The sequence below is a fragment of the Micromys minutus genome (assembly GCF_963924665.1).
Source record: "Micromys minutus genome assembly, chromosome: 11".
NCBI lineage: Eukaryota > Metazoa > Chordata > Mammalia > Rodentia > Muridae > Micromys > Micromys minutus.
In genome coordinates this window covers 27997183-28025103 of record NC_137980.1, presented here as the reverse complement: position 1 = coordinate 28025103, position 27921 = coordinate 27997183, and the positions used below count along the sequence as shown (strand labels likewise).

General features: G+C 41.8%; 1 protein-coding gene across 2 annotated transcripts in view; it reads left to right on the top strand.

Moving 5' to 3' along the window:
- Positions 1–27921, top strand: part of ARHGAP24 (Rho GTPase activating protein 24) — a gene marked incomplete at its 5' end in the record, with an annotated part of 368413 nt that overhangs the window by 151569 nt on the left and 188923 nt on the right. For both annotated transcript variants that reach the window (XM_080924806.1, XM_080924805.1), the window contains one exon: positions 10465–10552. In XM_080924806.1, the coding sequence (XP_080780932.1) occupies positions 10465–10552 (88 nt within the window). The remainder of the gene's footprint in view (positions 1–10464; positions 10553–27921) is intronic.

The window sequence follows — 27921 nt, the reverse complement described above, 5'->3', positions numbered from 1 at the left end:
GAAATGCATGCATGCATGTGTGTGTGTGAGTGCACACACAGAAACTTACATCTGATATAAGGTATTTATGGATTTATGACATGAACACCTTTTGCCAACAAATACAGCTAATGGCAAAGCTGACCTAGGGCTGAGCGTGGGGACACAGCACTCTGCTGACCTAGGACTGAGCATGGGGACACAGCACTCTGCTGACCTAGGACTGAGCATGGGGACACAGCACTCTGCTGACCTAGGACTGAGCATGGGGACACAGCACTCTGCTGACCTAGGACTGAGCATGGGGACACAGCACTCTGCTGACCTAGGGCTGAGTGTGGAGACACAGAACTCTGCAACATTATATGGCCAGACCTCAGGCTCATGACCTCTCCTAGATGCAATGCTACCTGGGAAATGAAGTCTTTCAGTACACATAGGCCAGAATGAAATAGTTTAGATTTAGAAATTAACTGTGTTGCAAGTGATAACATGGTGAATTCTCTGATAAAACATAACATGCCTTCATGATGCTAAGATACAAACAAAATAATCCTAACCAACCTCATATAAGTAAAGGGACCCTGAAGATAATAATAAAATATTAACCCTCTTGCTAGCATTTTAGCTAAGGTCCCTTAAAACAATTCTCTGTAAAAAGTTAGGAGCACTTGTGACCATTGCTTCAGTTCACTGTTTTATCAACGAACCCTTGTCAGTACACATCAGGTAAATGAGAGAACTATTAAGATATCGAAGAAATACTCATAGCTGTCATTAGGTTTAATATGTATTCTTAAAATAACTTACAAAGTATTAAGCTTGAAAAAACGTTATATATCAAATAAATACACATTCACACATACTAACAGTAAGCAGCCCAAACCCACATTTCGAATGTTTCATCAAAGCATCAAAATATACAAAGTATGTATATATAATATATATATAAATTTATAAATGTGCATGTATGTGTACAAAATACACTAATTTTAACTATTTGTTAAAGGATATTATGAATCCTAACTTAATGGAGGAATGTATTATGTTTATGTTTTGGAAGCCAATCTAACAAAGATTTTATTGACACTATATAAAATTTAGTAAATATTTTTGAAGCAGCGGCTAGCCATGTAGCTCAGGCTTGCCCTGAATTTAGTCCTCCTGCCTTGTCCTCTTGGTTGCTGGAGTGGTGGAAAGTATGCCACCACGCACAGCTGCACACTGAGTAGTGTGAGAAGGAATTTCTTGTGGACTTAAGACGGGGCCAATAAATATCTAAAGAGGGTAATTTGGAGATGTATATTAACAAGCAGTTTCTAACTCTGTCAGGAACTGCAAAGGGTTAAGCAGATTAGCTATTTATAATGGTGACCATGACAAGGAAATCTGTATGATTGCATATGAAAGTACAATAATCGATATAGTATAGCATGTCTTTATATAGAATAGATAACTTTAAAGGTTCTGATGTAACAGGAGTCAGATCAATGACTGACTAAAGTTGCTGGGAACAAAGCATTTGCGTTTCTTTGTTTCAGGAAGGATAAGATACAGTAGAACAGAGAGGGGGTATTGAAAGAGAGAGAGATTGGGGGATATACAAAGAGAGAGAGAGAGGTTCAGGAATAGACACACACACACACAGAGAGAGAGAGAGAGAGAGAGAGAGAGAGAGAGAGAGAGAGAGAGAGAGAGAGAGAGAGAGAGAGGTTCAGGGATAGACACACAGAGAGAGGGTTCAGGAATAAACAGAGAGAGGGTTTCAAGGATAGACAGAGATATACAGAGAGAGAGAGAGAGAGAGAGAGAGAGAGGTTCAGGGATGGACAGAAAGATGGAACAGACGAACAAGCCTAGAGCCAGATCCTCACACACTGAAAAGTGACAAAATAGCAAACCTGCCTGAAGAAAAAATGTTGAAAGGAACAGACTTCTCAAAAATTATTTGGGGGTTTATTTATTTATTGTTTGTTTGTTTTGCAAAGTTCTAACAGCATATAAATGTACCGGACCTTATGCCTTTCTAAACCAGAAGTACACAAATGCCTCGGTCCCTACATCCTGTTTTCTCTTATATTTTTTAATTTAATATTATTTACATTGGTGTTCTGCCTCCATGTGTGTCTGTGTGAGGGAGTTGTATTTCCTGGAATTGGAATTACAGACAGTTGTGAGCGCTGGGTGCTGGGATTTGAATCTGGACCTTCTGGAAGAGCAGCCAGTGCTCTTATCTCTCCAGCCCACATCAGAACTTTTTGAGTCCTCTGGAGTGACTGTCTCTACTCGTTTCCATGGAAGCTGCTGCAGCTCCTGGAATTACATTACTTCTCCACCACTGCAGTGAGACCATTCCTGCAAAGTTGGCCCCTGGCTCCCTTCTGGCCAAATCCCTTTGCTAGTTCTCTGATGGTTTGCCCACTTGGCCACGCAACATTATCGGATTGGGTGACCGTTTTATAGTGCTTTCCTGCCTTGGGTCTCATGATTTTGTGGCTTCCCTCTGTCTGCTCTTGTCCCTCCCACCAGCCTCCCTTAGGGTCCCACCTCTGCTGTAGATACTTTAACTGAATGTATCCACTGGCCGTCTTGTTTGTTTATCTCCCCCATCCTTCCTTAATTTGCCTCAATTATGCTCATTGCTTTAAGTATAACTCATGGTTTGATGAGTTTCCAAACTAAGTCTCCAGCCTTCATCTCTGTCTGAAGGTTGGCGCTCATACATCCAACTCCATTTATTATTTCCCTGCATGTAGAGAACGAGTTTCAAGTGTGTCCTTAGCCAACCTCTTCCTTTCCCCTCAATCCCCCCCCCCCGTTCCTTCTCACAGTGTGTGAGATCACCAAAGTTCTGTGCCTCACACAGTTCTGTGTGTTGGCCTTTCTTCCTCTCTTTCCAAGGCTCAGAGTTAACGCTGCGATCTCCCCTCTTCCTCCTAAACATGCCACAGCGAATTCCTCTTTCCTCAGCTTAGCGGTGACTGATCTGTACACCAGACTCATGGGAGCTTCTGTTTCCACCTCATCCCTGTTATACATGTTAACTGTTTTCAGTTCAATGCAGTGCTCTCTGAAAAGCACGAATCTTGTGGTCCAGTGCTCAAAACCCTTCTAAAGCTTCTACTTCACTCAGAATAAAATCCAGGTGAAGGGGGCTCCATCGCCCAGCCCCAGGCCCCCTAATACTGCCATTCTCCCTTGCATCTCATTTGGGCAGTCAGTTTACAGCTGTGAATAGATAGAGAACTTTCTTGATTAATGATTCATTTGTGCTTTTAAACCTATTTATATATAAAGGTGCCTATGTATGTTTTTCTGATCAGAATGTTAGCGGCATGAATGCCAACCCAGATAGACTTTCATTAAGGTTATATCTTCAGCTTTTAAAGCATTGTCTGACGTCAAGAATGGATGGATGGATATTCTGGCTCTGTCATGTTACATACAACACCCAAATAGGAACTTAATGGATGCTTAGGCAGCAGCCAAGGGGCTGGGAATGTAGCTCAGTGGGCTTGCCTGGAATGTGCAGGGCCCCAGGTTTCATACACAGTACTGCAAACAAAAGCAGGAGCCATTAGAGGAGTGACAAGAAAGGTTCTCTACCCAGTGTGCTGAGAAGTGGGAAAATAGGAATATTAATATTAACGATAGCTAAATGAAAGTAGATTTTAATAAGATGGCCACATAGCCTCTGGTTACATGCCTGGGGCCTGGGGAGAATGAGTATTTGGAAGTGAAGTGCTTTTATTACTTTAAGTAAAAAGAAGTCAGCGTCTCTTCTCAATTCCATCTTGTACAAATACTTAGATATTATATTTCTACATGTGTTTAAGCTGCAATATCCAATAGGTTCTCAGTTCCTAAGTCCAGGAGCTGCCTATCTAGAATAACAAAAGGCTTATGCTATATCTTTCTACATATACACATACTTATACATCATATGCACACACATTATATACATATGTATCATGTACATATATATGTACATCATATATATCAATCATATACATTACATACATATACACCATATACATATACATACTTTAACATATGGTCAAATTAGAGAAAGAAAACAATAACATTTGAATAGCTCAGGGCAGACATGAGAAACTCGCATGTCAAATCCTATGATGTTCTGTGAGAGCATCTATGAGTTCAATACAATTTCTGAGATGTAAAATGCTTGGATACCAATCCTCAATCTTCAGTCTCTTGTATTCTCTCGAAGGACATCCTGATGAATGAGAAGAGTTGGGGGTGGCTCTGGTCCTTGTGCTTGTTCTGCCAAGAAGGCCAGGGTTGAACAAAAGGAAGTCTGAATCTCTACCCAATTCCATTCTGCACTAATAATTAGATACAATATTTTCGTGTGTGTTTTACTGGTGTGTCCACTAGGTTCTCTGTTCCCAGTACAGGGCTCTGCTTGACGAGAGTAACAAAATCTTCATGCTATATATATCCTTAACTCTGCGACTAACTGGAACAGTTTTGGATGTTGTTTCAACGTTGATATTTTTATATTATTTTATACTTTTAAAAGTAGTATTCTTGCTAACTAGGAATTCTGGAGTAATAAAAACCCCTAAAGATTAATAAGGCAGCAGTATAGACAAAGAGTACTACTATTTCTGTGGGCTTTTCCACAAGTTTGGGGTTTCATTGCTAAACAGATAAAAATGTTAAAATAGTTTCAGGGTGACAGTTGTTTCTCAGTTGACATTGAATGATTGTCTTAGAAAGACACTCGATGTAAAAACAACTTCTCCAGCCCTGAGAGGATTCCTTCTGGCAGTGGCTTTGTTCCTTCCCACTTCCAGCTTCCAGTGTTAATATGAAAACATATGGAATGGCACTGAAGAAATCTAAAATTGCATGTGCTTGGTTGTTAAACAAACCTTTAGGATCACCACAGTCTGCGCTGCCAGTTATTTTGGTGCTAAATTTACCTGTGAGACAGTTTCTCTCAAGGTTAGCTCTATGTCTTTTCCACTAAAAATTTAAATGTGCGAGGTTTTAATTAAAATAAGGCTTAAGTGGGGGGCATTTTGTCATCAATTTTCTGGTCCATTGATGATGGCTTATTGGATTTTTTTTACTCTAGGCTCTTAGACTTTCCCCTAATAAATGTTCTATAACACAGGCACTTTCCCTCTTTGTTTTGTTTCATACCTAGACAACAAGTTTCCAAGGCAACCATAGCCTCTTCCTCTTCCCCACCACTTTCTTCCCACTCCTCTTCTTTCTCCCACTTCCTTCCCCTTCCTCCTCCTCTTCTTTTTCTTCTAGGATATATCAGATTTCAAATTTTGACTTTCCAAATAAAATATTGAGACCCTGTCTACCCTGTATCTACATCACTCCCAGTCCTGCCCCATTCCAAGCTCTTCCTCTATTCCACCTCCACGTCCTCTCAAATTCACCACTGTTTCTTTGATTATTATTGTTACAGGTAATACACGCACACAGACACACAGACACAGACACACAGACACACAGATACACACACACACAGACACACACACAGACACACACACACACACACACAGAGAGAGAGAGAGAGAGAGAGAGAGAGAGAGAGAGAGAGAGAGAGAGAGAGACTACTAATCCACCATTTGATTCCTCCTGCCTTCTGAACAGCTGGCATGTGTCTGTGAGAAATAACAAATACTATAAAATGACTGTGTGCAAGACAATGCCTGGCAATGGACTGAAAGGGGGCAGAAGTGGACCTCGCTCTCCTCCAAATAAGGCCTGGTAAACATGCCAAGGACTTTCCGCCCTGTGTGTCTACCAGGGCCTGAAATGATACTGGTTGGACAGCACCATCCTGGTGAAATGGGAGGTCTGGGTGAAGAGGGATTTCCCAGGCTGCCAACTCTCTGGGTGCCTTTCCCACTCTGGTTTTTTTTTTTTTTTTTCTTTTTTCCCTCCAAAACAAGGGGGTAATGAGAAATTAGGTATTCTTTGCTAACTTGAAAACTGGATTTCTATGAAACCTTGGAGGTTTTTGATTTTCTTCTAGGGGTCATTGGATAAATATTTCTCAGTCTTTCCCGGACATTGTGGCTTCTCTTATGTGTTGTATCTAATAACTACCCAAGGCTTAACAAAACTGTGAACTCTCTCCTAGTTTTGAGAAGCTTGAAAACAAGGGATAGCAGTGAGAAGCTCTGAAAGATGCTAAGTGGAGGGTGGACCCTTGCTTTAAGTTTTTGGGAACTCTCAGTGTCCCTGGCTTGTGGCTATTAGTTCTGTCTGGATCAGATTTCATGAGGTAGGTCCCTGGCCTCTGTGTATCAATCAAATCTCCATGTTCCTGTCCTTCTGTTCCAAAGATCTTCGTGAATAGGATCTGGGCTCACTCAGACAGTCTATGGTAATCTCTTATCAGAATGCTTGATTTGACTCCCTCTGCCAAGGATCTCTTCTGATGAGTTAATCCTTCCAAGGCCCAGGCATCAGGTGCTGCTATCCTTGGGAGGCAATTATTCAAGTCCCCTTACAAAAGAAGCAAAAACAGATACCACATTTTCTGCATAGTCTTCTTTAAAAGTGTTACTTGTTTATTTTTCCACTTCACATTTTGCTAACTGCCCCTTCCGAGTCAACCTCTCCCACAGCTCCTCCCCTCCCCTTCTCCTTCAAGCATGTGGGGCCCCCTGGGTACCCCCAAACCCTGGCAGTCCAGGTCTCTGTGAGGCTAGGCTTTGCATAGTTTTCTTTAAAGTCAATTAAAGAATAGTTCAAGCAAGCATGAACCTTTACTATAAATAGTAAGGTTAGACAGGTTCAGACTCACCAGCACCCAGGCACCAGAGATGGAAGGTAGCTCCCTGCTCCCCACTGCCTACCAGATTCCTGGCCTGGGACACTATCCCTCACACAGACAGGCTTTTTTTCCAGAGTAAATTCCAAAGGAAAAATCCCTATGTCTATTTTCAATAACATCTAACCTTACTCTAATCTCTTGTGGCTTTGGCTCCCTGGTCTGATATTAACTAGAGATGAGATTTCATTTTAATAACAAGTTAAGCTGAAATCAAAGTGCCATTGTACTTCTCGGTTCTGTTTTCGTTTGCCAACTCTAAGCTGCCAAACTATGAAAGATGGTGCTTACCAAGTTGCGATGACACTATATGAAAAGAACTTACTCATTGGAGATAAACATAAACATAATTGCAGTCTGAATATGTTGGTTATTAGCATGTGATTATTGCCAAATATTCTGAACCTTCTGAACTTTTTCACCCCCTTCCTGGATTTTGTAATTCAGCAGGTTGAATGTTTGCCATGCTAAGCTAGAGAGAGAGCCCTGACAGAAACTATGGACCCTTGTACTCTGGGTGGTTTGCAATTCAAGATCCTAGCAAGAAATCAGTGACAGAACTCACAAATGAAGTCTATGAGGCACATAAGGCACCAGGAAATATCATGAAGGTCAATGAAACTAACGGGGCTGAAATCGGAGAGGAATATTACCCTCTGGGAGGTGTAAAACCTTAAAGACCGGACTAACCCTTATCACTCAAAATAAGCCCAGGAGGGAACTCAGTGAGGACTGTAATTTTCTGTGCCAAACTGGATAAGGCTAGAGCTGAGTAAAAGACCACTTGGACTAAGTATCACCTCAAACTGAGAAAAGTAGATGATATATCACAGAGGGTAGGGTCCTGGACTTTTGAGTGCAACGTATTTTTGAATATGGCTTTTAAATTATTGTTATAATTTATTTTATTTTAATTATGTAGGCCTGAGTGTAGTAGCCTGTGTGCATGTGCTGGAGTCTGCAGAGGCTCTCTGGGTGGGATCCCTTGGATTTGGAAGTATATGAAGTTGTAAGATGCTTTACAAGGCATGCTGGCAAACAAATTTTTATCCTCTGGAAGAACAGTACAAACCACTAATCAACAAGCCATCTCTCCAACCAAAACAGGGCTTTACTATACTAAAGGTGTACATTTTATTCAGCAGTATGGTTAGTTGGTTTTATATATATGCTGGTGCCATGGTAAGTACTAGGGGTAAATTAAGAATCGATCAATGTAAATGTATGTTATGTCTATTAAATAACCTGAGAGATGATCTCTTAGTGTGGTGGAAGCATAATAGGATTTCTAGAAAGGCCTTTACCTAGTGTGGAAAGCGGGTGTGGCGACAGTCCCAAGATGGCGCTTGGGACTCCGGCCTAGTCTTGTGACTAGCACCTGACTTCCTCCTGCCCCCCCAGATTAGCCACTCCCACCATGCGAGCTACGCAGGTGCACCCATGACGCAAGATCAGGCGGACCTATGAACTGCAGCCATGCAACATAGACTGAGGAGGTGGAGTTGAGAGAGGATAAAAGGGACTGTGCTTGGGAGAGAGAGGAGAGAGAGAGAGAGAGAGAGAGAGAGAGAGAGAGAGAGAGAGAGAGAGAGAGAGAGAGAGAGAGAGAGAGAGAGAGAGAGAGAGAGAGAAGAGGGGAGAGAGAAAAGGGGAGACAAAAGATTTTAACTTGCATGCTGTAAAGTTCCTGAATAAACCGCTTTGAGAAGAACGCTGTGTCATCGCTCCTTTTCTGCTGGTCGGAGATGGTAGCAACAACCTAGATCATAGGAAACCCATAGAAATGTAGCTTACAGAAATGAGGAGACAGGGTCATGGAGGTCTTCATTCTGGGACAAATAAAAGCCACAGCTATTTTATGTAGGAAAGGAGGGGCTAAACATGTGTTTCTCATGTTGTTGGGATTGCACTGATACTAGATTGAAAGGTACTGAAAGCATTGTACAGACCTCAGTGAAGGAGTGGGACATATTAACATTAAAGGTCATATTTACCACACAAAGCAGGCAGGGCAGGCCATCAGCGAAGCTGGGCAGAAGAGACAACCATAGTGTAGAAGGTAGTGAGGGATCCTGCATGACATTCAGGTAGGGAACTTGTGCTAAGGACTAAAATAAATTGCATTTTAATTTTAACTTAATTTAATTGCATTTAAAATACCTTTTGGAAATACCCGATTAGAAATGTCAAATCAGCTCTCAGATTTGTAGTCTAAGAAGGAGAAGTTATTATAGATAAACTGATCTTAAGTGACTCATAGTTGGTTACTGAAGTCATAGGTGTGGAGGAATGTAAACTATTAGATAAATAATTCTCAGAAGAGAAGGACTCATTAGACAAATACCTGGAAAATTCTAATGCTGAAAAGGAAACTAAAGACAGCAAATGAGGCTCTAATAACATAGATGCAGAAGAAAAACCCGAAGAAAAATCCAAACAGAAATTACAGGGAGCTTCAAGAACCAGTAGTAAGAGCGCAATGTTGTGGTACATGCCTTTAATCCCAGTTCTTGGGAGGCAGAGGCAGGGGGATCTCTGAGTTCAAGTCCAGCATGGTGTGCCTAGTGAGTTCTAGGACAGCCAGAGCTACATGGTGAGACCCTGTCTCAACAAAACAAAGCAAAACAAAACAAAGGAAAAGAAGAAAAATAGAAGAAGCAGTAGCCAATATGTTGAAATTTTATTGAGGACTGAATAATGTCTAGAATGTAGCTTTGTGTCACATACCTTGAACCACAGGTGTAAAGACAAGGAGACAATGATTCAGTACTGGCAATTTTGCTAGATAAAGAGAAGATAGGATGGAAATATGGAAAGAGTTACTCAGGACAATTTTTTAAAAAATGGAATAGACATTTATGTGTGTCTTAAACTAGTGGGAATGATCCACTGAACAGAGAAAAATCTAACAAGAGGGATAATCAAAACACCTTACTCTGTTTTGCACTACTATAACAGAATGCCTGAGACTGGGAAATGTATAATGAACAGAAATCTGTTGGTTCACAGTTCTGGATACTGTAGAAGCTACCTTTAGGGAACCAACCAGCATCTTTTCAGTGTGTCTCCCCATGGTGGAAGGCAAAGAAGAGAAAATTCCAACCTCACTAGCTCCATAATGGCCATTAACGCATTTGATTCTGAAGAATTCTCATGACTTCTCTGCCTCCAGGTGAAACTCCCCAAAACACTGCATTAGAACTAAATTTCCGATCTAGGGATCACATAATCAATTATTGCAGAAGAGGAGGACAATGTGAAATTTCACAAAGTTTCTTTAATGCTGTCACTTTGATATTTACAGCCATGACATGGAAGGAGATAATACTGACTGCTTTAGTTTAGCCCAACCACTAGATATTACAGTGTTGCTAGAATGCTCAATAAATTTGATGGCACACAATCCATGCCATTAATTGATACATAAAATGATCTCAGAGTTAATGTTGTCTAATGTGCATGAGCTACACAAAAAATATGAACTAGAGGTAAATGAGTATAACTCTGGCTTATGGAATTTGATTACGGTAACCATGAGGGTGTTTGGTGCATATGACTGCTTATTGGCTTGCAGACACCTGACAACTTAGATGCTTAGGGCTGCTGCTATATGGTGTTTGCTGCTATGTTGATGTTTGGGGCATCTGTGTTTGCAGGGGACAATTTTTCTGCCTGGGAATAAAGTCACTGAGCATCCATGCAATGAAGAAAACCCAGGAAAGTTCCTTTTTGAAGTAGTTCCAGGTAAGAGAAATCTTTCGTTTTGATTCAATTATTGCTGTTCTGTGTTGAGGAAAGGGAAGAGGTGTCAGACTGGTTTTGATCATCAATTCTGTTGAAATTATTACTTTGCGATTACAGTCATTAGCTTTGGGCTATCATCTACACAGACAATGATGCCACACTTTTACAAGAGGATATGTGTACACACCCACGGGCTCATGGCTGAAGAATAGTTCAGTTACCCATGAGACTCTTGATCTGAGCAGAATTGATCAAACTGCATTGTAACGGGCTGTGTAAGAGAAGTCTTACTTTACAGGGATGCTACGATGAAATCTTGACACAATGTTACTGGTCAAATGCATTACCAGGGCATTAGCTGATAAATTCCCTTGCAAAATTATCCTTTTGAACAAGCATTTCTATTTAAAAAAAAAATAGAGGATTTTTCTTCAATGGCCAAGCAAGCACTATTACTGCTCTGTGTCTTCACGTTGCTCCCAAACGACGGCTTGCATGTGTTTGGCCTGCAGAACTGAGGATGTGTCTATCACGTTATCTATGACCAATATCTGCAACATCTGTTCATGTTTCTTAGCTCCCATCCATTTTAGTGTATTCGAGCCATATTTAATTCTTAGAATGGCCCCAGAAGTGCTCTTCCAATGCCACAGTCCACATCTCTGATTATTTCTTCAGCATCTCCTTATACCTTGATAAAAGTAGAAAAGAGTGAAGAATGTGTTATTTTGATAGAGTTGGACAATCGGTTTGATGTGATGATATTGCTGATTTCAGTGCAGTGTCGGGTGGGTTGGTATTGATTTGCCTGTGTAATATGTAATTTGTATCCATAATGCTGGCATAAAAGCAGCCAATCAAACATCTTTTCCCAGATTTAAGGTCTGGGAATCCAAAGTGTGAGAGCCTATTTCCCCCTTCAGTGAAAACAGCTGTAGCACTGAGTTCATCAGGCTTGAGACGGAATCCATGACTAAATGTTAATTAATGCAGCTCAAGTGCAGAAAGGTTAGTCAGATGTGTTGTATTTGTTTTCCCCTAGGGAGAACACATTGTAGGAAACCTGACTCTCCTTTGCCCTATTAAAGTCCTTTTGTTCTTACTTTTTAGAGGAATATCCCTTATGGAGCCAGATTCCAGATGTTGCAGAGGCTTTGAAGTATCCGTAGAGGAAATTTCTTTCCCTATTTATTCTCTTATGCCCGGGCCTGCTGGTTTTTGAACCACCATGGTATTAACTGGATGGCTCTGGCTTTTTATCTCCAGTAATAATGCAGGGGTCTACTACCCAGCCAGTTTACTGGCTGCCCATAGATCTCAGCTTGTCGGGAAGCCTCTGATGTAAGATGGGTATACATGAGCCTATGTTAGAGGATTCATGCCTTCGGATCTTTCCAATGTGCTGTGACTGAGCACATGTTTTACAGACAGTGCACATGTTACAGGGCCTGTGCCATATGCCACATTGAAGATTGTGTGATGAGAAGTCTGAAGCTGTCCTTTGCAAAAGGTGTTAGGAAATTCAGCCTCATGGATAGGTTCAGAGTCCTCCGTACAGTGAGCTCACAGCTTCATCGAGACAGGGTGCTGTCTAAGTCCTCAGGGCAATCCATAGAAGCCCTTGAGCTGAGGTTTATAATTCTGAATGGGTCTTGGGTGAGGACGGAATTGGGATAGCTGTGCTTTGTGAAGGAAGCTAGAAGGGCCCATGCAACAGAGAACCAAGTGTCTCTGTCACACACCCCTGTAACTGGACTTTATCTCTGAAGGCTTGGGACAGAGTGGCATTTCCAGTCAAGTACCTTGTTACCCAGTATAAAAATATGGAGATCTATTGCACATAGTTATCATAAGATTTTTGCAAAATTGGGATTATTACAAGCAACAAGATACTTTGTTTATCTTTTTAAATGGGAATGAGAATATAGTATTTTTCAAATTTTCCATTGTGTAACATTTTAACATGAAAATGGAGGGGTTATGATGGAATGTTTTCATTAATCAGAAATTGAAGGAAAAAGAAATTGTAGAAATATGGCTGGCACTTTATATTATATATAATGTATATCATTTACATATATGAATATTCATATATAGGTGTATATACCATTTATATAAATACATGAAAAATATATATGACAAGTCTGTATTCCACATTGGTTCTTTCTGTAATATTCTGAGTTGTTGCTTTAAGAAACCCACACATTACACATAATGAATATAGACCCAACATACCTGCCTTTATGGACAAAACGCCAAAGTCCAGCCATCCAAGGTGCATGACAGAAAATGAGACACTTACGTAGTTGTCTAATCTCATTGACTCATGATGATTACCAGCAAGCTTGTGAGAGCCTCCAGCAAGCTCCTCCCTCCAGCAAGCTCCTCCCCCAGCAAGCTCCTCCCTCCAGCAAGCTCCTCCCTCCAGCAAGCTCGTGAGAGCCTCCAACAAGCTCCTCCCTCCAGCAGGCTCCTCCCTCCAGCAAGTTCCTCCCTATTTATCCTAACACTACAAGCACATATGTGCATTGTATGGGAGCAGTTTACCTTCATTGCCATATATGTCTTTATAACGTATCCCTCTATAGGGAATTTTGGTTTAGTTTGTTCTTGCATCAGTTTGAAATGTCTAAAACTAAGAAACAGTAAGAGAAATCAACAATTTTTGTCAGAATTTGGCAACTGGCATCTTTGTGCATTACTAATTTATATTCATTTGCATATTATATTTCTACACAGATTTCAAACTTGTAAAATCCTAGCTGGAAAACAATCGACCATAAATTAGCATGGATTTTTAATAGATTTATTATGCATGAAATGAATTATCTTTTTTGAACAGTGCCACGAGTTACAACATCTCACTTCAATTTTTCCAATTTCTTCACTTGCTTTCTCAAAAAAAAAAAAAAAAAAAAAAAAAAAAGTCAGCCAAATTGGCAGATTTGAAGATTATACGGTCAGAGGTGCCAAACTTTAGGTGGGAGTGAACGTTTATGTCCAAGTACTATGCTTTTGGGAGATGTGATTGAGAAGGAAATGTTGGCAGCTTTTTACTGTACAGTCCTTGAAGAAAGACAGTGTAACTGGTCTCTGTTTCTTAAAATGTGTTTGGACTGAGTTTTCTCTGCTTTGTTTACAAAATGAACAGAATGGTGAATGGGGCAATGATGCACTGATTTTTCTCAGAGTAACCTCTCAGAAGACTAGAGAGAAAAGAGACTTGGAGCTACTGATGGCCAGGAAAGGAAGCCTCTGCACTCAGTCTAGTCAGAAAGCCTACCTCCCGCTCTTGCCCCAGCCTCATCCAGCTGTGTGGTCTGACATATTGCAGTCTTCCCCTCTAATGCAACAACGTTGCACTGTTGCTGCTCCGGGAGGTCTCTGTCCTGGTTCCCTGACTCTGGTGGCTAAGGCGGAAGGAAATGCTGGCATACTTCCTTCTCCTCTGCCTTGGTCTCTGTATGTAGGGTCCTGGACCATGGGTGCTGTTGTCTGAATGCAGCACCCCTCACAGCCTGGCTTTTGGACTCCTCTCTGCATGCTGATTCTACCATGGGGTGGATGCATGGGATCTCCATGTCTCCGGGATTGCCAATGAACTCACATGGCAGGCTACACCCATTGTGGACATGGTCCTTTTGGATGGAAAACAAGGGGACTTATGGTCCAGCTGTTTTCTTTCCGAGTATTTAGTGTTCCCAGTCTGCAAAGGGAGGGGAACACAGGCTGTTCTCCTCTTCTCATCCCCTGCCTTTCTTGGTGGGTCACCAGCTGCAGTACCCAGCAAAGCCAGTGCCAGCTTCGGATTTCACCGGGATGCCTCAAGTCGGGAAGAGTAGGAAGACCTTGTGACTTCCTAACTTCCTAAACAAATTATTATCTTTATTTTATGTGATGGGTGCTTTGTCTGCATGTATGTGCACATGACATGTGTATGCCTGGTGCTCTTGGAGGCCAGAAGATGCTAGATCTCCTAGAACGAGAATTAAGAATTGTTGGAAGCTGGGACATGAGTTCTGGGAACCAAAGCTGGGTCTGTTGCAAGAGTAGCAAGTGCTCCTAAACACTGAGCCATCTCTCCATCCCAGCCTCCCTGGTTTTCTATACATAGCGAACAGTTTTGCAAATCCCTCAATGGTTTGTGCCAATCAATAAGCCATTCTGCAGGAAGCACGCCTAGTTTCCGAGTCTTGCCTTATAACAACCATCTCAGGGCTCCAACTCGAATTTGCTTTCTGTTGGTGAGTTTGGAAGGTATGTGCCTCCATATGGTACCAGTGGTCAGCCAGTGTCGGGGCTTCATCACTACCTTGATTCTGTTCATAAGCTTGGAAAGGATGTGGCTCCATACAGGACCACTGGCCTTGTCAACTTAGGACCTGGAGGTTTAGCAGCCCCGTTTTCTTCAAGCCTCAAGCCTTCAAGGCAACTCCAGGATACTATGGAAAATAGATATTTTAAATATATGGCAACCTATAATTTTAAAGCAAGTTTCTGGGAAATGTCGTGATGGGGAGTCATCTTAGGATTCTTGCTGGGGGTTGCTCTCTGGAGATGGCTGGTCTGTGAAAGAATGGGGTTGCAGACTGGGCCAGGCAGAGCTGTCTACCCACCACTGGAACTGAGGTCTTATCTCAGCTTGTGGAGCTCTGAAGGTGGACTGCCCTTTGGGGTTGTTTGGACAGAGGATCTGGCTTTTATTTTCTAAAAGCTATCCCTTGCCTGTAGAAAAAGATGCATCCAGGCAAGGTAATTTCCTGATGTGCTAGAGAACATTCCAGGTTCTTTCACAGGGATCATTTCATTTAATCCCTACAAGTCCTTGATGGAAGCAGTCTAATTTCCTCTGTTACATTCACGAAAAATCAGTACCCAAAAAGAACTCTTTCAAGGGTGACAATTGACACTAACTACATCAACCAGAGTTTATAAATATGCCCATACATTCTCCTGTTTGTCTGTGTGCGACTCTGTCTGCATATGCGTATGAAATAGTATGTCACCAGTTTGCAGGCAACGTTTCAAGAGACCAAAATAAACATGTATAAAGGTAATTATGAGAACTTAAAAGGATCCAGTATTTTATACTATAAGCCGGCATATTAGAATCCGGACCATATTTTCCATAACATAGGCATGTGAAGTTACTTGTTTTGAACTGAAATAGATAAGTAAGAATCTTTCCTCAGCTCATCCATTAAGAATGGGAGTTTGGACCCTTGAGGTGAGAATAGACATTTTAATCTATTTGGAACTATTCACACATTTAAATGCATTATCAAAATGAACACTAAGTAAAGCTTTCCAGTTGCAAACCTACTGCAAGCATCTCTAAGGTCACAGCAGTGTCCTGATGATGTAGAAGTAAATTACACTTGCCAGAAGTGGTCTTACCTGTTAGGAATGTCACCAGGTTAATGTCCCATGAGACCCCAAAGCCCAGTTCGCTTCCTTAAACAGTACACACTGCAGAAACTGCTCTTAGGCTGTTTCCACACACCCTGTATACACTGTCTAGCATTGTGTATGTTGTCTAGCCACCAACAAGCATTGTGATATGAGACCACAGTGGAAATCAGTATTCCAATCAAGCACATACCTGTTATGGACCTCAAAGGCAATAGCCAGTTTTCCAGACTTTCACCTCCCCATCTAGGGCCAGTTCTAAGAGGCTGCCTTACCTGGTCCTTGTCCAAAGTGAGAAAAGAAGAGGTGGATACAGGAGAAAATGGGTGGAGGAATAAAGAAATCGTTTCAAAACCAGAAAGGCCAATGGGATCCATCTGAGGTGAGGTTCAGTTAAAGTCCTTCGGGAAGAGGACAAATTACCATTTACTTCATCTCTAAGCATGGCCATGCTCATTTTTAATACCCTCTCACAATCATGTGGTTCCTTTCAATTTATCATAACAATATGTATTAATCCTAACAACTCTCCCAGATTTCATAGAGCTGAGAGAAAAGCTAGTAAATATAGATATTCATAAAATAGAGTGCATTACAGATTCTTTTCTCTTTCTTTTCCTTTCTTTTTTAGCCAAATGTGTCTAATCATGCAAACTTTTGACTCTGTAAATGTGCCCTCCAATCCTGGACGTGGTTTAAATTCAGGACCAAAGATTTTGTTAATCACTATAATTTCTGCCTTTCAATTGTTGTTTCTGTGTTTAGATGTTTACTTCTTTCTACTTCCTGCCCAATCCTGTAACATGCTCACACAAACATGATCAGCCTTCCCCTGTTTCTCATTCCCAGCTAGCATTGGGAGTGTTGTCAATCAGACCTTAGTTCGCTGGATTGATTGTTCTCCACCTCGTCCCACAATGTGAAACTTCTTGGCTCTGTGGCACACACGTGCAGGATGTTTTCTGGGTAGAACATTTCATAGGTCTGGAGTCTGTAAACATTTTTTTTTATTTACCAGAGTTTGTATCTACTCTGACAGTCAGTACAGCTGTGTTATGTTACAAGCCAACAGAGAAATAAATAGTTCTGACAGATGTTCCTGGGTGTCTCTGGGAAAGAAAATACTTGGCTAGTTTTCTGGTTTAGGAAGGTAATTATGTAATATCGCCAATGGAAGTTTACCAGTTATGTCTGTGTTTGTGACTCCTGGGTTGCACACATGATATCATTTGATATATTAACTTACTATCATTTCAAATAGAAAGTCACAGGCTGGGAGGATGATGGCTTGGTGATTAAGAGACTTGGCTGTTCTTCCAGAGACCAAGTTTGATTGCCAATGCTCATTTTTTGGGTGGCTCACAACTGCCAGTAACTCAAGCACCAGAGGAATGCAATGCCTCTGGCTTCTGTGGGTCCTCATACATGTATATGCACAAGTTTACACACTTATGCATAATGAAAGATAAAACCTAAAAAGCATGTATATTACATGTAAATATTGAGATACTTTTGGTTTATTTTTAGTTATGTGCATTTATATGTGTGTGTGTGTACATGAGTTCAGTGTCTGCAGAAGACAGGACACTGGATCCTCTGGAACTGTATTTCTAAGCAATTGTGAGCTTCTAGACAATGCTGGGAACTGAACCCGGGTCTTCAGCAAGAGCAGGTTATGTTCTTAACCACTGAGCAACCTCCCCAGCACTACAGAAAAACTTTCAGCAAGTTGTTTAATATAAGATATGGTCATAGTCTTGATCACTATTTCTTTCATTTTTTGTTTTTTTTCTCTTTTTCTATTAGATACTCTGTATATACATTTGAGATGTTATCCCTTTACCAAGCCCTGATCCTGTCCCCTCTCCCCCTCCAGTTGCCTTCACAAAGGTGCATGCCCTTCTGAGATCATTAGTTCAATATTCTGCTAAGGCATCTACTTGGATAATAGTGGCTGTGTCTTAAACTCCCCCCTCCTCTTTCATCTCAGAACTATGTTAAAATCCACACAGTTGTATTTGTCACTGACTAAACAGTGGCAGTGACCATCTTTCTTCACCAAGTTCTGTAGGCAGCTCGGCAGTCTTCTGGGGATGTGCAAACCATAGAGAGTGGGAGTAGGAGTTTCTTACACTGTAAAAGCTGTATGTTCACAAATGCTCAGAACATGAAGTCAATGCATTGTCTCCATCTGAATGCAGGCAATCCTACATTATTTTCTTTAGAACAAGTTTGCAGGGTTTTGTTTTGCTTCCTAGTTTTCTTCCTACATAAAATACCTTGCAGTGTGACTTCGAAGGGGGCTATTTGCACGGCACAAAGAGAATGCTTTAGATGCTTTTATATTCTTTGATATTCTTGCTTTCATCATTTGAATGAGCCAGTGATTATGGCCTTTATGAACCATGTGTGTACATGGCCTCTCAAGAGGCTTGTCTATAGGGATTATGTTTCTGCATTGTGGGCATGGTGCTCCAATCCCCATCACTGTGTGCTAGATCAAGGATCAGTCAACATTTTCTAGGAAGAACCAGAGAGTTAATACTACAGGTTTTTCAGACCATTAGGTCTGTGCCCCCACTGCTCTACTACAGTGTCACAAGCTAATGAGTATGGCCAGCCAGGTTTCTAAACACCTTTGTTCATCCACTCTTAAATGTAGCCCCAGACAATGACTATGCCAGTAGCTGCTATACCATCCCATACTTGGAAAGCTAAGGTAGGAGGATTTCCTTAAGTTTGAGACTACGTTGTGATGCATGTGAAATCCAGACTACAGACTTGTCAAGACCTTGTCTTGAAAACAAAATGAGAAAGTGGAGAAGATACCTCAGTTGGTAAAGTGCTTTCTGGTGAGCTCTAAGACCTGAGTCTGTTCCCCAGCATTTACATATGGAGCAGAGCACGGTGCTGTGTCAGGACCCTAGTTCTGAAAAGACAGAGATCCCTGGGGGCACACTGGCTGGCTAGCCTGGACTTTTTAGCAAGTTCATTCCTGTAAGAAATGCTGTCTCAAAAAAGCAAAGAGACAAGTCTCCTGAGAAATCATATCTAAAGTGGGCCTTTGCCCTCCATATGACTGTGTAGACATGCTCTTATGCAATCCCTTCCCACATGAGCATATACCTATGTATATGTGTATGTATGCACATATATATATACATATATATATATATATACACACACATAGACAGATACACAGTCACATAGAGAAGAGAAAAAGAGAGATGAGATCAAAGGGGAGGGGAGAAGGGAGGGATGGAGAGGGAGAGAGAGTATAGAGTCAAAAGGATTGCTATTAGTTTGAGGCTAGCCTAATTATTCTATGTTCTACTCTAGGCCTGCCTTGTCTACATTGTGAAACATTGTCTTCAACAAAGTTAAAATGAATAAGTAATTTAATTTAAAAGGACTATTATTTCTTTTTTGATTTCTTTTCTAACCACTTAAAAATGTAAAATATGGAAGGAAGACCCAATTTGGCCCATGGGCTACAGCTTTCTGATTCCCTGAGCCAGATTAAAAAATAGAAAAGGAAGGAGAATAAAACAGAGCTATAAAAAGGACATGGGAGACACTAATAGAAATTAATGGTCTTCGCTGGTGACACCAGAGCTAGGATTAGACTTCAGAGACAGTCTGTCTCGGCACAGCATTGCCCCTGCCACAGCCATGGTTGGGAGAGTGACTGTCACCACTTTTATTTAGAGCAGACATGTCTGGATAGCATTAAGCTGCCACAGTGAACCTGAAAATACCAGTGACCAAAATGAGTCTGTCTGAGTGTTGATCCAACTCTTCTAGAACTAACTGTACCTCCCGACCAGCATGAAATTCTGTGTGGTTTAGCGTGATGAGGGTCATTGAGAGTGAAATGGATGATGAGATGCTGTTTTCCACACCATGTTCGGTCCACTAACAGTCATTCATGCACGTTCTGAGCTGGAAGCATTCACAAGGTGAAGTAAGTTCGAAACATCTGCTAACCTGTCATTTTTACATAGGCATTAGTATCTTACAGTGTTCGATATCTCTCATAAAATAATAATGCAGCCTTTTATGGACAAATCAAATACAATCAACAAGCTCCTCTTCTAGGGTGTTCCTTCTTGCAAAGCTTTCCCTGCCCACCCTTCACCCCCACAAGATTCCTCTAACACCACCATAGGAGACACTTGTATCATATTCATATTGAATACTTACTGAAATGGCATGCACATATATGTACCAATTGGGCCTTGTGCTGATATATGTCAGGTGTCAAAGACAGTGGTTTATTTAATGTGATGTGGTCAGTATCATTTAGTAAAGCTAACACCAGGCTTTACCTGAGCCCACGATCCAGTGTGTGCTGCTGACTTCTTCCACCAGTAAGAATACAGAGTGCTGTGTTCTCTAGATCTGACAGAAGCCAAATAGCTGTGAGCTGGGGAAAATGGGGGGCGGGGCGATATAAAAGAGTTGAGTTAAATGTCAGAAGCCAGCATCAATATGAACCATAACTTCTTCCATTCCCGTAATGGCATTTGCTGACATTTTATTCTCTCTTCTCTTCGTGGATGTTATGAAGACAAGAGGTGATGTCTGCCATCCCCAACACTTAGTAGAACGCCATCATATAGGGCACAGTCAATGTATGTCTGCTGCTCTGATGAACAAATGTGACCTTGTTTGTTTGTTTGTTTTCTTCTTTTCCTTGATGAACTGACTGTACTGGTCTAATCAAAATTAGGACCTTTCAAGTCTGAGTTATTAAACTGGATCATAGCTGCTTTCCCCACTGCCGCTGGACACCGGCGACTCAAGAAACTCATTAATTTTCTATACTGTGTACTCTTTTCTCTTTAAAATCTAGTCCCCCCTGGCCACATCACTCAGCCCATCGCTAATATAAAAATAAAAAACCAACCATGCCTTTTATTGCCTTGGTGACAGAAGCTATTTGTTAATGAGTTATTTGCCAGAATAATTGTATTTTCCTTGCTCATTGTTCTTTATGGCATGGTTTTAATTATGTATGCTCAGGCTGTTTGTGCTCACCTGCCTCTTTCATCCAGTAATTGAAAAAAGACTTTCCAATCAAGTGAGGCTGAGAAAACAGACAGTAAAAGACCCAAACAAACACCAGAGATGTTGAAAGGAGTTCCCGGGGCGGTTCTCTCCTGTGCATGGGCATCGTGAAGGGGCTTAGCTGGAACAAAATAATGTTCGAATGAGATGATGGTTGGTCTGAATCCCTCAACACAGACAGACGACTGGAAGCTGAAGTTAAAGCCACCAAGGACTTGTCAAGCCACCTGATTGTATTTTTTAACTTTGCTTCATCCCAAAGTTTGCTTTAGGTGAATGTGGGTAGAGAAAGTAGATTGTGCTTGACCAACCAGAGAGTTATCAAAGGAAAAATATGGGGGTTTGGTTGTCTAAGGAAGGCTTCCCAGGCTCCCTAGATGCCAGTGTAGAAAAGGGGGTGAAGAGTCGATATTCCTCATCAGGAGGACCAGTGTTGAATCCATACCTCAAAGACCGGAGGGGATAGAAACTGGAGCACCAAGCTCGTAGGACAAAGGTTGTGTGCACTATACACAGTAAGTCCTGGTGTGGGGACTGAATAGTGTTTCAGTGGATCTTAAATCTGGCAGGGACTTGGAATATTGAAGCGAAGTGAAGCCTTCACAGGGCTGCAAGTGTGCAGCTGGGATTTAAATGTAGCACTGGATTTCGATTTGATAGCTACGATGCCAAAAATTTCGGGTAGAGAAAATACTGGCAAACATAAGAAGGTCTAGAAATGACACAAGCACCAAAAACCACAAGAAACTTTTCTTGGGATCTGCTCCTTGATCAGCACAGGTTGTAGGACAGCCTTGTGTGTTATCTAGGAAGAGACAAGGAAGAGGTGTGTGTGAGGGGGCAGGATGAAGAGTGTGCAGAACAAGCAATGTTAAATTCTAAATGAGAGTACTGTGTTTCCTCAGAAGTCAGGAGGCCCAAAATCAAGATGTTGCCAGGGCTGTCGCTTCTCAGTATCTGTCCTCGGATTGGTCCTTTCTCAGTATCTGTCCTTGGATTGGTCCTTTCTCAGTATCTATCCTTGGATTGGTCCCTTCTTGGTATCTGTCCTTGGATTGATCTTTTCTATGTCATGTGTCCTTGGGTTGGTCCCTTCTATGGCATCTGTCCTTGGGTTGGCTCCTTCCTCAGTATCTGTCCTTGGATTGAGCAGCCTGCATCTCTGTAGCACTGTGTCTTCACAGGATCTTGTGTTTGTGTCTTTTAGTGTTCTGATTTCTTACCAAGAGGGGCAATGAGGCCCAAGTCTAGAGGTTCTCCACCTATTGAACCCAGACCTACTTTCTTTGAGATGTAGCTCAGAACCCACCTACTCCCTCCCATAAAGACCATGCCAGGAGCACTAAGGATGTGCCATGGGGGGAAGGACTACTGGTCTGTCTTAGATACATACTTTTTAATTTTTCAAGTTTTAGTCATAGATTTTTTTTTTTATTTTATTTTCGACATTCTGCCTACAAGACATAGACCTGGCAACTAGCCATTAGTTTTCTTTCTGTTTTGGTCTCTTCTGTTCAGACAAGACTGATTTTGTTTGGGAACAAATCCCTCTTGCAAGTGGCGCACAGTGCACTAAACACTTCTGTGTGTGTTTAGTCATCAACAAGCAGATGATGGGGAGTTTTCCCTTCGTCTTACCCCAGTGGTCCAGGCTTTCGGGTGTGACTTGCCAACATGTCACTGAGATGCTGGAGAGCAAGAAGGATCAACACAGGCAGTTAAGGCTTCTGGGAAACAATGAGTGGGGGCCCTGTCCTGGTGTGGGGCCGTTTCTTCCACATCAGTCCCATCGTCTTCCTCGTGAGTCATTACTCCTGATGTGTCACTCACTTATGGGAATCACAGAGAGGTGATGACTAAGTCGTGCTTAGAGGTTTTTGGTGCTGCTCTATTGGTTGTGATTTATCATAATGGGCTCTTTGATTGAAAGATAAATGCCTCATTTCATGGAAGCAAATCAATTATTATTTTGATAGTTTATTTATTGGGTTTTTGTTTTTGGCTCCCACCTAATTGCTTAAGCCTACTTAATTTCATGCATATTCCTCAACTTCAGAACTGTCTAGGCAAAGCTACTTCCCATAAATCTCCTTCTCCTCTATTCCAGCTGAAAAGCTGCTCTGTCCCTGCCTTGTCCACCCCTCTTACTATCTGACATCCACGTATTCCTCTCCTCAGAAACTGTGCTCTACTGATGTCTTGTTTCTTTTTATGTGGCTCTCTCTGCCATGCTTCATTATAAGCAATTTTATTGAAAAGAAAATTAATTACAACCCCATAGGAAGAACAGTATCAACTAACAGGACTACCCAGAGCTCCCAGGGACTGAACCACCAACCAGAGTACACATGGAGGGAGCCATGGTTCCAGCTACATATGTAGCAGAGGATGGCCTTATCTGGCATCAGTCAGGGAGAGGCCTTGGTCCTGTGGAGGTTTGATGCCCCAGTGTAGAGGGGATTCTAGAACAGTGAGGTGGGAGTGGAGGGGGGGAGTAGGGTTAGCACCCTCATCGAGGAAAAGGAGAGAAAGGATGAGGTTTTCTAAGGAGACTCTGGAAAGTATGATGACATTTGAAATGTAAATGAATAAAAAGATTAATAAATAAAAAAGGAAAGCAAATTAATCGTATGCATCTTAAAACTTTAAAGCAATGAGCATTCGGCGATACATCTGATTAACACCGAGAAGCTGTCTCTTGACCATCAGCTTGGTTCTCTCTTCTTGCCCTTGTAGGCTGAGAAGAAGCCAGTCTAAATCAAGGAGAGGGACACAAAGGTGGCTCCAGACAGGAGGAGAGCATGGCTGCCTTAGACACTGAGAGCTGTGGCCCTAGATGCGAGAGCTAGGGAGAAGCGGGAAAACCACCAGAGATAGCTTATATAGGGGCATCCTAATCTGCCTTCTAAAAGGTTAGATTTATACGAGCGGTCTGCCCACATGTATGTCTGTGAAACACACATGTGCTGGTGCTCACAGAGGCCAGAAGAGAGAGTCAGATCCCCTGGAGCTGGGGTTACAGACGGTAGTGAGACATAATGTGGGAGTCTAATCTGGGCGTTTTTCAAGAGCAGTAGGTACAATTGCAAAGATACTTTAGCCTCAGGGTGAATGCCCGGTCTCTAAGCTTGCAACACCAGGGTTTGACTTTTGATGCTATTAAGCGCTCCAAGGCAAGAGTTCAATGTGGAGACCACGGCACACCTGGATATTGTGACTGATTTTCTTAACCGGCCTTCTCCTTATGTCTAGCTTGGGTCTAAGACTGTTGGACTTCTTCCCTGCCTCTCCGCTAGCCTGCCTCATCCTCCTGCTGCCTTGCTGGCCTTGGCTTTGAACAGCTTGAGTCTCCTTATATTTTTTTCTATGAGGTTTCTTTGCTGAGTGATCAGTGTGCTTTTAATTGAATAATGGAACTCGGGACATAAGAATTCAGATCCCAAGCGTGTCATTAGGTGCTGCTTCCACTACCCCATCCCTGCCCGATGTCTGATGTCTCCACTCTGCCCTCTGCCCACCCCTGCCTCCTCATTCTCACAGAAGCCACGGCTATCTCTCCTGGACATTTTACTTACTCTCTTGGAATGCACTTTCCACAGACATTCCAGGAAGATCATCTTGAATTAATATGAACTAAGTCTCCAGCTGCATAGCTCCCTTTACATTTAGCTTGCACACCTACCTCCATGTCAAACCCCAGCGTCCCACAGAGCCCGCCCCTCCTCCTCCTGCTGACCGAATTGAGGTCTCCCAGCCATACTAGCTTGTTTTGACTCCCAGTGCTCCAAGACTTTTCAGAGAGAAAAATTTCATGACACATCAGTAATTATAATGCCCTGGTACATGTTTGTTGTTGCGTTTATTTTGTATTTTAATTTGTTTCCTGGATTTTTTTTTTTTTTTACTACCTGTCTTAGTTAGGGTTTTACTGCTGTGAGCAGACACTATGACCGAGGCAAGTCTTATAAAGGACAACACTCAACTGGTTCTGGCTTAAAGGTTCAAAGGTTCAGTCCATTATCATAATGAAGGAAGGCATGGCAGCATGCAGGCAGGCATGGTGCAGGAGGAGCTGAAGGTTGTAGATCTTGTTCTGAAGGCAAACAAGAGAATGATTAGGGAGGATGCCCATCTCGATAGTGACATACTTGTTCCAACAAGGCCACACCTACTAATAGTGCCACTCCCCAGGCTAAGCCTATTCAAACCCCCACACTACTCAAGCTCCAACATAATTACATGTGTTTTAAGAATACCTTCTCTGAACAGTAGCAACTTCCAATCATCATTAGACGGTTTGTTTGTCAAAATTCTAGCACAAAATTTTGAATAGTAAAAATTGCTAACTTGCTTAATTGCTTTTACTGAACTTGTTCAAATATGTTCTGTGTACTGGCTTATATATGATACTACATAAAAAGCTAAATATTTTTGGGCATAGTGACACATGAAGAGACAGAGAGATCTCTATGAGTTGGAAACCAGCCTAGTCTACATAGCAAGGTCTAGACCAGCCATCCAGAGACATATATACATATGAGACCCTCTCTCACAAGAGAAGGAAACCAATAGTCTTTGCTTTCTTCCCTCTTCTCATCATGTAGGTGAAGGACATGTACTAGATACATCTTTATAAAGATGTCACTTTCTAATATGAGCACATGCCTTCATTCTTGCACAACTCTGTGTTATGGATGGTTGTTGACACTCCCACACTATCTCAGGAATACAGATGCTCTGAGAGTGAGACAGTAAGACAGTGGTAGATAGAGCCACCTTTCTGAGACTTTCCTCTGTTGATCATATTCAAATTTTTTCACTTTATAACTCTAGATAGACCCTTGTATTATTTTTATTTGAAAAAATATTTAGGATACGTCATCAGCATGTTCTAGGTTGCCAGACATAAAGTTGCAAAGTCAGGGTGGCAGAAGCCAGTGGCCAAGGTAGGGTGGCAAAGTCAGGAACCAGAGAAGCACCAGAAGACTTTCTGTCTTCAGCACTAGAGGGGTGCATGTCTCCCACTTAACACAAGAGGAAGAAAGAAAAGAAAAGATAAGAAAAGGAGACAAAGAAAACAGAAAACTGTTGGGTTCACACCCACCTGTGACAGTTGGCATTTGTAGTCACTGGTATTACTTTTGTTAGGGAAAGCTGGGGACGGGGCTTAGAGAAAAATCTTTGTTGGTGTCTTAGTGACTTGTAAGTAATGATAGAGAATATAAGTCAGAAAATCACCTTTTTCCAGCCAGTAAATGTGATGGCACATGCATAGAACCCCAAACCTTGGCAGGAAGTAAGATAACAAGTCGCTCAAGGGCTGTCTTTTCCGACTAGTGTATTTAAGACCAGCTCAGAATACACAGGACCCTGTCTCAAGAAACAAAAATAACGGCCTTGCATGTTCTGGATGTTCCCCGTTGACCCACATCCCAGGCCAGGCCTTTATTTCATGTGAAAAGGCATCTGAAAGCACGTGGTTAGAGTCATTATCAGTAAGACCGAATATGCTGTTTTAGGACAATGCCTTTTTGATGTTATAGGTTCAGGCTGGTTCCATGCATATGAATGTGTGTGGTTTGAAAATGAGCAAGAACAGCAGATAGTAAATCAACTGCTGTGTGCCTGGTAGAGAGAAGAGGGGATTTCTTCCCACTTGGATATGGCCATTGTTTTTCCTTAGAGAGGAATTATGGGGATCTGGCCAGCAGTTGAGAGAGAAACAGAATTCACTTCTCTCTCTAGTGATATTTTGATGAATCACTTTACAGAACTATAGTTCCCTTCTGTCATCTAATGATGAAAATAAAGACCAAAACCAAAAAACCTGTTCTGTTAAAACCTATGGCCAGTGAAGGGTTATGGGAAAACATGACAGTGACCAAAAGTCTGTGTTTCTGTTTGCCAAGGTTGAGGAGGAAGTGAAGAAGTCAATGGCTGGAATAGATCTGCCCTAAAAGAGCCAGAGCATTAGCCTGATTACAGTGTGACTCTAGGCATCTGTGAGGGAAGACACCATCTGCTGCTATTTGGCAGGACTTGGTTATCAGGCTGTAGAGTGAGCCGCTGTCCTCAACTTTCAGATCCTGGGAGCTGTCCAAGCATATGCTTTCTACTGGAGGAGATAAACATTTATTGAGCTGAGGTATTGGTGATGTCTCTGTGTTATCACGCACCTTGGAAATGGGGGAGAATGAGAGAGTAGAAGTGTGGAAATCAGGACAAGGAATGCTGATTCTTTTGGCCTGGCCATCCACCCAAGTGCAAGATTGATTCAGGTCAGTGGCAGAAGGGAACAGGGAACCTGAGTTAGCCAAATAACTGATCAATCATTGGACATGTGAGCAAAGAGAATAAAAATATACATCTCTGCATATGGTGGGCACTTGGGTATATTGTGACATAAGACAGACGCACATGCAAACTGAATTAATTTCTTGAATTCTACAAGAGGCAATGAGGCATTAGGTGAGTTTTCACAATAATGGTGTTGGGTAGATTCTCTGGTTAGTTTCAGTTTGTAGCAGTGGAATAGGAATGAATGAGCTACATCTCTTGGACCAGGTCCAACCCTGCTCTATGTGATGCTCCTGGAGGATGCACTACTGTCTGGTCAAGTCACCTTTATATGAGTTGTTTCAAGCCCTTCCCACGCTGCTTGCTGGATATATATTTCTTGACCCAACACTAAACAGGTACAAGCCTGCTTTGCTTTGAGCTCAAAGGAGACCAGTGCCTCTAGGCTGGTATTACTGTAAACCATATCATACAGTGTTTGGAGTCAGAAATAATGTTATAATTCTGTTGTGTGTCTTTGATATTTTGCACATCACACATGAACAAACAGCTACATTTGTGGCTTTTAGCATAATGCTTAAACTTGTTAAAAT